This window comes from Sarcophilus harrisii, chromosome 2 (genome assembly GCF_902635505.1).
Source record: "Sarcophilus harrisii chromosome 2, mSarHar1.11, whole genome shotgun sequence".
Taxonomy (NCBI): Eukaryota; Metazoa; Chordata; class Mammalia; order Dasyuromorphia; family Dasyuridae; genus Sarcophilus; species Sarcophilus harrisii.
The window spans coordinates 257,190,219-257,199,921 of record NC_045427.1 but is presented as its reverse complement, the minus strand read 5'-3'; the positions used below and the strand labels follow the sequence as shown (position 1 = coordinate 257,199,921).

General features: G+C 42.9%; 1 protein-coding gene across 13 annotated transcripts in view; it reads left to right on the top strand.

The window, feature by feature from the left end:
• Nucleotides 1–1,477: 1,477 nt before the first annotated feature.
• The window catches only part of MEIS2 (Meis homeobox 2), a 223,093-nt gene continuing 214,867 nt past the window's right edge, over nt 1,478–9,703 (top strand). For 3 of the 13 annotated variants that reach the window (XM_023500289.2, XM_023500295.2, XM_031952058.1), the window contains exons 1-6: nt 1,482–1,690; nt 4,483–4,715; nt 6,202–6,343; nt 7,058–7,108; nt 8,125–8,175; nt 9,107–9,256. In XM_023500289.2, coding sequence (XP_023356057.1) covers nt 1,652–1,690; nt 4,483–4,715; nt 6,202–6,343; nt 7,058–7,108; nt 8,125–8,175; nt 9,107–9,256 — 666 coding nt within the window. In that variant the 5' untranslated portion in view covers nt 1,482–1,651. Of the gene's footprint in view, nt 1,691–3,086; nt 3,372–3,422; nt 3,857–4,482; nt 4,716–6,201; nt 6,344–7,057; nt 7,109–8,124; nt 8,176–9,106; nt 9,257–9,703 lie in introns of those variants that run through there. The other 10 variants (XM_023500298.2, XM_031952059.1, XM_003755982.4 and 7 more) reach the window with 6 other exon arrangements.

Sequence of the window (9,703 nt, the reverse complement as noted above, 5' to 3'; positions counted from 1 at the left end):
AGAAGAAGAAGAAGAATAGAAGAAGAATCTCAAGCTTCACTTTTGCTCTTCATTATTAAATGGGTTCTTATGGTTAAAAGAAGGATACAATGCCATAAGATATTTGCGTGACTTTTTCCTCAGCTCAATCACTCCCTTTCCCCTCAAGAGTATCGGAAAATACCTTCATTTCCACAACACTCTAAGATACCGAAAAACCTCGGATTGCCCACTGACGTTATGTCAGCCCTTCTACACACTATCTTTCTTTATATGTGAGGGCTGATTTCCCGCAGACATCATTGTTATGATGGCTCATTTAATCAAACTGTTTAATTGCTCCAGTAATCACTATCATCATCACAGGTACTCAATCATTCATCATTTTTGGAGGGCTTTATTGACCTCTGGAGCTCGTTCCCCAATCCTTTTAAAATAGGGCCAAATTTCTCTGACTCGGCTTTGATTCATGTTAAGATTGAAATCTAAAGCTATTTAAAATTTTCCAGAATCTTAAAATAAAGAGAAAAAAAGTGGTAAAGAGCTTTTTGTTTGTTTGTTTTAATTAAGCCCTTCTTCCTTCATTCCCCCCCCCAACACACACAGACACACACACACACACACACACGCATAAAACCAAAACAAAACCGATCCTTTAAGTCCTCCCCATTCCTCTTTTGGGGATGTGGGGTTCAAAGACGAGTATAGAGACCACTTTCGGAACTCGGTTCAAAGTTGGGGAGGGACTCTAGTGTTCAAGGATAGTCTGTTTTAGATTTTATGTTCAGAAGACCGTGAACGAGAGAGAAAGAGAGAGTTAGAGAAAGAATGAGAGAGAAAGAGAGCCCAAGAAGAGGGGGGGAGGGGGACTGAGAAAGAGAGGGAATGAAGTGGGGGAGGCACACCAAACTCCAGCAATCGATAGTTTGACCATCGCTCCTCCCCTAAATTTCAAACCTTCCCTATGATTGATGATCCTGGGGAGCTCTAGTAATTGACTGTTAGAGGTAAGGCTTGTTTTAGCTTCAGTAAAATGATTGGGCGAGAGCAGACCAAAATTAGTTTCCACACAAACGGTGTGGACTTTTTTTTTTTTTTTTTAACTTTTCCTTTTTGGAAAAGTTCATTTGGTGCTCAAGGGGGTGCACCATACTCCCTAATGTACTAAATCACCCCAACCTAATTATCATTACTATTATAAAGCATTACCGAGCTAATACTTCAGCTTATATCGTAGGACTACAACAAAAATAGGGAGTGAGTTCCAGAAACCTACATTTCATTTCTTCTCTCTTCCTCTCGTTTTTTTCCACCCTCTTCTGGAGTTGAAAGGCTCAAAAAAGGTTCATGCAAATCAGATCTGCATCTCACCGGCGTGTTTTACAACTCAAAGTGAACTCGACTTTGTTAGCAACACACACACACACACACACACACACACATACACACGCGCGCGCGCTCACACACACACACACATACACACGGACGCGCGCGCGCATACAGACTCACAAATCCTTTTTAAGACTGGCAACCTCTACATCAGAAACTAAAAGGTCTTCTCTAGCTTCTACCGCCACCCGCATCACCTCCCCAGCGGCTACCAAACAGCACAAAGTAGTGGACCTCAGCGACACCTTTAATGGAGTTCGATGCGAGTACAGTTTGAGCTAAGATGTTGTCCTCTTGTCCTGGAAAATTAATACTTAAGAAGGTAATGAATCCATATGGGGGGGGCAGCATTGTAGAAAACAACACTGGCAAAAACGCAGTACTCGATTAAAATCGAGCTCGTTTCCTAAAAACGAGCAAGTTTGCTTCTAAAGGATGGCCCCCTGGATTTTCGCAAATCATTCGATGCTTCTGAAGGTAGAGGGCTGGGAAAAACAGAGAATTAAATTTAAAAAAAAAAAAAAAAAGGAGGAAAACCACATAAAGCGTAAGCTAAAGCAATGCAGACAGAAGATATTTATGATTGGAAAAAAATAATCTAAAAATAAGTTTAAAAATCAAAACACATCTAAGATTGTACCGTACTTTCTGGCTTTCTGCAGTTTTCCTCTCCCTGCCTCTCTCGCCCTGTCTCTCTCCCCATGCATACATACACACTCCTCTTCCTCTCCCCCTCTCCTGCACAGTCTCCCTCTCTCTCCCCCTGTATGAAAAGGAACGCTGATTTGCTATGGGTATGATCTGTTGTGTGGCTCTCCCACCCACCCACCCCCCACCTCCCCTCCTTCCCCCTCCTCCTCCCCATGTGGAGTTGAAGCAGTGCTGATTGCATACTCTGCATATCATAGGCTTTAGTCTCCTCTCTCCTCTCTCCCTCTCCCCTCTCCCTGTATGTCTCTGTTGTAGGACTGGCTATGGCCACCACGACTTCCGGGTTCCGTCATTTCATTCTCCCGCCGATCAGCGCTGCAAAACTGAGTCTCTTCTATAAGCCAGGCAGCAGCCAACCTGCCAACACTTACTGACACTCACTCATCTCACTGAGAGAAAGAGAGCGAGAGAGAGCGAGAAAGAGAGAGCGAGAGAGCGATCGAGAGAGAGAGAGAGAGAGAGAGAGAGAGAGAGAATATCTACCAGGAAAGAGAGAAAGGGGGAGGAAGTCCAGTTTTTGCAAACTATTCATTTTTTTTTCTTTTTCTTTTCCCCCCCTGCCTTCCCTGAACAGTACTCTAAAAGAGAGAGGATCATAACATAGGCATCCGGGGGGAAAGGGATTTTTTTTTTTAACCACCAAAACAGAGAAGCAGAAATCCCTCGAGGAGTTTTACTGGAAGAAAAAAAACGGGTTTGAAAGATTCCTCCTCTCCTCTTCATCATCATCAACCATCATTCATTCACTACCTTGACATTCCCGGGCTTTGATTGACAGCTGGAGTGGCAAAAAGCCATGAGACACGACAGTTTGGTTACATGTGGGCTGCTGACGGGCCGATCGTAACCTTCAGTTCGGGGGCTTGACAAATTTTTTTTTCGTCTTCTTTTTCTTTTTTTTTTCTTTTCATTTCTTTCATTTCTTTTCTTTCTTTCTTTCTTTCTTTCTTTTCTTTTTTTTTTTTTTTGGTTTTGTTGTTGCCAACAGAAGGGAAGAGGGGAGAAAAAGGGGAAAAGAAGAGAGGAGGAGGAGGGGGAGGAGGAGGTGGTGGTGGAGGAAGAGCAGGAGGAGGAAGAAGAAGAGAAAAAAAGAAGAAAGATCACAGGAAAAACTCTTCGTTGTTTTGCCTGGGCTTATTTTTTTTTTTAATTGGAGAATCAGGAGAAGTCTCCTTGGTTTGGGGGGAAAACCCAAGAAATCTTCAGCCTAAATCACTTTCTTAACCGGACTGGGATATTAAATATACGACACATCCAGGAGTTTATTGGAGCGCAGACTGATGGCGCAAAGGGTAGGTTTAAATCTCCAACACTTACCTAGATATAAATCCTCTCCTAAAAGGGGCCTGTCCGATGCCTTCTCTATAGAGCTGCTGCTGCTCGCTGCTTGATGATGGCGGCCAGTATTTAAAAAAAAAAAAAATAGCAGCAAAATTATTCATCGGCTTCTTTTTTCCCTCTTGTGCCTGTATGTGAGTGCGCGCGCGTGTGTGCGTGTCTGGGCGCGCGTGTTAGAGCGGGTGTGTGAGCGGGCGAAAGGGCGAGTGTGTGCGTGTGTGTTGTGTGTGCAATTGTTACACGCTTTTTCCTCGCTCCAGCTTTTACCCCAGCAGCGCGATTCCCCTGTTCCTCCTGCTGCTGCTGCTGTTGCTGCTGCTCCCTCTGCTCAGTAGCTCGGGCTGCAGAGGGGAGCTGCTGCATAGACAATATTTTGCTGCTTGTTTTGTCTCTGAATTTGACAAGGACGCAGGGAATCCGCTGCTAAATAATGTTTCTGGTAACTTTCACGTTATTCCCCCCAACCCTTCTTTGGCCTCTGCCTCCGGGGAGGGACTGGTTGTGGTCGTCTTCATCGTTGTTGTTATTATTAGCGTTTTCTTTCCTTTATTTTGTTTCATTTCGGCTTTTGATTTATTGAATCCTCTGGATGGAAGGAAAGGGGGGTTAGGGGTGGGTTCAGGGGCTTCCCTATTCAGAGCTACTCCAGTTCTCCCTTGTTTTCTTTTTATCTCTTTTCTTCCCCTGGCCGAAGTAGAACCTCCGCTTCGCTCCCCAGACCCTAACCTCTCAGCCCCCTTCCTCTTCTGTTAGTTTATAATGTTTTGTGTTTTTTTTAATACACATATATTATACATACATATATTTATAACTTTCAAGTCTGTTGTTTTGACTGCTTTTGTTTTTGTCTGCTTAACTCATTTCGGTACTTCACTCTCTTCTGACTTTGTTATCTTTTTTTTTTAATTTCTCTCTCTCTCTCTCTCTCTCTCTCTCTCTCTCTCTCTCTTTCTCCTTCTTCTCTCTTCCTTTCTTTCTCTCTCTCTCTCTCCTTATTTTTCTTTCTCTACCCCCCTTCCCTCTTCTCAATCTTCTTCCTTTCCCTTTCCTGACCCATTTTGACAGTACGATGAGCTTCCCCATTACGGCGGGATGGACGGAGTAGGGGTGCCGGCTTCCATGTACGGAGACCCTCACGCTCCACGGCCGATTCCCCCGGTTCACCACCTGAACCACGGGCCACCGCTTCACGCCACTCAGCACTACGGAGCCCACGCCCCGCACCCCAATGTCATGCCAGCCAGCATGGGATCCGCTGTCAATGACGCCCTGAAGCGGGACAAGGACGCAATCTATGGGTAAACCCTATCTCCTGGGCCAAATTTATTAAATGAATGGAGGATGGGAGTTTCTAACTGTTTATATTTGGTGGTGGTCACTTGAGCTAGGAATGGAGAAAGCAAGGGATGGTAATCCTTGTCCCACGGAAGGCAAAAGAGAAGGTGGTCTTGTCAATGAATTAGGTGCAAATATCTTTCTCCTACACAGAATCCGGGTCACAAAGAACTATTCCCCCCTCCCTTCCCTGTGAACCATGAGTGTTTTAAACTCTAAAAAATTAAGGGAGACTCATCTTAATGTGTATCATTTCTGTGAAAGATTAAATTTCTGTTCTTTTGGATGGACCCTAAACAGAGAGGGGCCAAGGAAAAGGGGAAAGTTTCCTGCAAATAAGGCACAACTTTTTTTTTCTTTTTTCCTGTTTCCTACGGAGGCTCTGGGAGTCACTAAATTCAACTGGAGCGAGGAGACTGGTAGTTCCACTTGGCCAGGAAAACTAGATCCACTACCTTAGTTCTCTGCAAATAAAAGGGGCAGACAACTGAACTCGGACTATGAAGTTAAAGGGACAGGGGTGCTGCTTTGCAAAAAGGTGTTCTTGTGATATGTATGGAGATTTCTTTAAATTACTATTTCTGAGAGGGAACTGGGGGACGGGATGGGGTGCACTACAGCTGGAGTGTGGTAGATGTATTCTAACTTTTGGGGACTGACCGTAAGTGGGGTAAAGTGGTGGGGTGGGGTTGGTAAGAGGAGGCGGTTGGTAAAGAACAACTTGCCCTGATGCAAAAGACAGCCAGAATCCTAGTGAAAAAGCGGAATTAGTCTTTCAGAAACACAACGAACAGTCTTCCAAAGTTAATAAAATACTATCTTTTTTGTCTGCTGTAAATCCGGGATAAAATATTTCTGTGAGTAGGGATCTCTCCGTGTTTTTTGCCAATATTGCCATCTCCCTGTCTCGTTATTTTAACTAGACTGTGAATGATTATTAATAGGAGCGGGGTAATACTACCTTGAAGTCTGTAAGTCTATATGTAGCTTTGTGTCTTCTTTGATATTTCTTGAAAATAGTCCCTTTAAACAGTTTTTTGGTTCGACAGTCTTTCCCTTTTAAGGTACAATATCACTGTGGTCAAGAGTTTAGGCTTTCTCTGTTATACGCGAATGGACCTGGATCAGACCAGCACTACTGTTAATGTGAGATCCCTGCTTGTTTGATTGCTGCTATTTTTATTTCGTGGCCAAGTGTCCGCAGGGTTTCTCTGCCCCTAGATTGTAGAGTTTAAGCAAGTGGAAGTGGCTAGGGAATCAGCTTTCTCCCCCAACTCCCTTTCTACTTTCGACATTGGCCCAGCTCATTGACAACACTTTAGGGCTGTGCAGTGCATTGAGTGTTTGTATATGAAACCCCCTCAAAACTTGTTGATTACAGTTCTTCCTCCTTCCCCCTTGCACCCCCATCTCTCTGTGTGTGTGTCTTTGTGTGGTGCTACCCGTTAGGCACCCGTTGTTTCCTCTGTTAGCTCTGGTCTTTGAGAAGTGCGAGCTGGCGACCTGCACTCCCCGGGAACCCGGAGTGGCCGGCGGAGACGTCTGCTCCTCCGACTCCTTCAACGAGGATATCGCAGTCTTCGCAAAACAGGTCTAAACAATCATGACCTATTCTTCTCCCCTCCTGACACTTTTGCACGCTTCCCTCCTAAAGGCTTTACTTTTAAAAAAGGATTGAAAAAGCGAGAAAAAGACTCGAAATTCAATCTGGTGCCTACTTCCCCTCCTCTCTTCCATTCCCCTTTCCCTCCTCCCCATCTCAGAGCCTGGAGGCAAATTGGAACTCGAGATAAATGTGGGTGTTTGTTTTTCCCCCCAGCGAGGAATACTAGGGCTCGACCCTTGAATTAAAGTTGACCTACTTCTCATCTGGCGACTGGCTCCCTTCCTTACTAATAGCTACTTAATCAAGAATTGGGGTTAAGGGGGTGTCAGTAGCCCATTGACTGGGAAAGTCGCAGTCCCTCTACCTAGTACTATCCAGGAAAGGTGGAAAGATGAGAGGACAAAATCCGAATAGGATTAAAAGACAGAGAAAGTGAGCAATAATAGCCTTAGGCCTAGATTGTATATTGGGGGTTTCTGCTCCCCTCGAATGGCACATGGGTCAGAGAATGTGTTTTTTTTTTCCTATCTGATCCTTACTCGTTTGATGGCCTGATTTGTTTCTCGTGTTACATCCTATCCTATTTCCATTCCTTACCCTTATTCACCTTTACACATCCTTACGAGTAACCCCCAATCCATTCGTTTACAATGGTATAAAAGGGACCGTAATTTATGCTTATTTTCCTGTTTTTTATAGGTTCGCGCTGAAAAACCACTTTTTTCCTCGAATCCAGAGTTGGACAATTTGGTAAGGCTGACAATTTTCTGTTTTTCCTGTTCCCTACCCCAACCTCCCTTGCACTTTACATAGCCTCTAGATCCTTACTGTAGCTTCTGACATTCTTAATCCCCCCCCCCCCACTTTGGGTATTGGAGGGCAAGCAATCGTTAAATATTTTAAATATTTTTAAAAAGTGATTCTGTTGAGAGTCCGGGCGTTGAAGATTGTGGGGAAGTGACGGGAGAGAAGAGGGAGCAAGACTATCGGAACTAGAAACCAAGAAGAGAGTGATTTGGGAAGAAAGAAGGAGCAATCTAGAAGATTAAGAACGGAATCCTACTAGCTTCACTTTCTGAGTGAACTCGAAAGAAGTGTAGCTACTTCCTTTGTATTGCAAAGGCCGCTTGCAGAGCCACGGTCAGCTGAAGCTTAGGAAGTAACTGCAGAGCAAAGTCGAGCTCCGTGTGAGGGGGAAGGGAGAGGACCTAGCTGGTCATTTTTAACAGCAATTCTTTTGCTAATTTGGATGATTTCAATATTAAAAGTACTTAAATCTTCTTTCAAAGATGTTAGCCCACCATTCTTCTTGAGCATTTCCTTCTTTATCTTGAGGGTGGAAATTTCTTTAGTGTTCTAGCCCCAAAAGCCCGCTCTAGGGTGGGTGTTTTGTTTGGTGTCTGTATGTGGGAGGGTGAGGGGGGTAGAAAAAGATTGTGGGGTAGAGGAAGGAAAAGATATTGACAGCAGGCAGGCCTCAGTAAAATCCTGCTTGCCGGTAGGGACTACAAAATGAATAAGGGGGAGGAGAGAATCTAGTTTAGGTTTAGACTGATCTGAGTAGCTGGTTGATGTCTGATTACCGAGTGAATGAAATTTCATGAAATTTGTTAATCTCCAGCCCTTTTTCTAGTTCTTTTGGGCTCTGCCTAGATTCCAGGCTCTTAGGGACCATCCCTTCATCCTAGTCTCACCAATTTCCTTAACCCCTCCTCCCTCCTCATCCATTTCATATGCTTAACTGCAATTTTAAAACTTTGTTTCAGATGATACAAGCAATTCAAGTACTAAGGTTTCATCTTTTGGAATTAGAAAAGGTAAGCAAGAAGAGGGTGAAAATATCATAGTCTATCTTGTCATCTCCAATTCCACCATGTAGTTGAGCTTTGATTTTTAAAAGACGTTGGCCAGAGAGATTGGGCCCCAGGGGCATCTCTCTCAGGGTTGATATATTGTAGTCAATGCAAGAAGATAATAGAGGTTGCCCCCAAACCATACCAGTCTTCGGAGGCCTTTTCTTCAAACTATCCTTTACCCAGGTTCTTTATTTGGTACTAGCGATCCTAAGAGAGGTAGATGCATAATTTTTTAAATGTATTTTTAATTATTTCTCCCCAGGACATCTCCCCCTCTCACTCCACCCCTTAAATGCAGAATTATTTTGAAATGCAATAAACCTTTGGTTTAATCAAATACCCCGTATTTCACTTTCTCCATTAAACTCAGCTCATCCTCTAACAAGGAAATGCATAATATAGATTCATGTAGAGAGTGGCCTATCCCTGGGTATTTTTTATTCTGCATATTTTAAATTCAGTTCAAACAACTCTGCTAGAAAGTTACAAGTATTACTATGCTGAGTTATAAATTCTCTATAAGATCTTTATGTGACATCCAGTGTTTTTATTATTTTGATGTTATCTAATGGAATTTACCTTTTTTAAGTTCCACTTTGAACTTAGTATTTCTATTTCTTTTTCTTTCTTTTGTATAATAACTTGTATTGAATAGTCTCTGGAGAATAATATATGCTGCAACAATTTCATTATTGTTTCCTCAACTTTGACTATTATACCTTTTAATTAGAGTTACTCTTGGGATACTTCACATTGTTGTTCTTTCTAAACATAATCTTGTACTATATTTCTCCTTAAAATCATGCATACTACTGAGCAAAGCAAACGAGTCATTAAAAAAAAAAAAAAAAAACTTATGATAACCCTCCTTTCCTCCCCCCTCCTCCCCAAGGTCCATGAGCTGTGTGATAACTTTTGCCACCGGTACATTAGCTGTTTGAAAGGAAAAATGCCTATTGACTTAGTTATTGATGAAAGGGACGGCAGCTCCAAATCTGACCATGAAGAGCTCTCAGGATCTTCCACAAATCTAGCTGACCACGTAAGTCTTGTTGAACGCTTTAACATTTTGATATTTTAAAAGGTCTCTAGGTGACTTGTATATATTATCTGCTGTAAAATCCACACTATCCTCCCCTACCACCCTTTGTCTTAAAAAAAAAAAAAAAAAAAAAAGTATTGTGTTTCTGTGTATGTACGAGGAGTTTGCTACTTTAGGGTTTTATTGAAGGTGTTTTTGTTTGTTTTCTTTCTCGATTCTCTTCCTTCTTCCTTACTTTCTGTATTGCCATGGATAGGTTGTTTGTGGAGGCAGCAGAGTGATTTGCGATGATAATTTGTCAAGTTTCCTGGATCTGGGCGACTTGTAGTGTTAGGAAATTGTTTGTTTGATGTGGTGACCGGTGCCTTTTCTGCCTTACCAATCCTATAATCTATGCAGCAGAGGAATAAATAGAGGCGAGAAAGCTGGAGAGGTTATGAAGAAGAA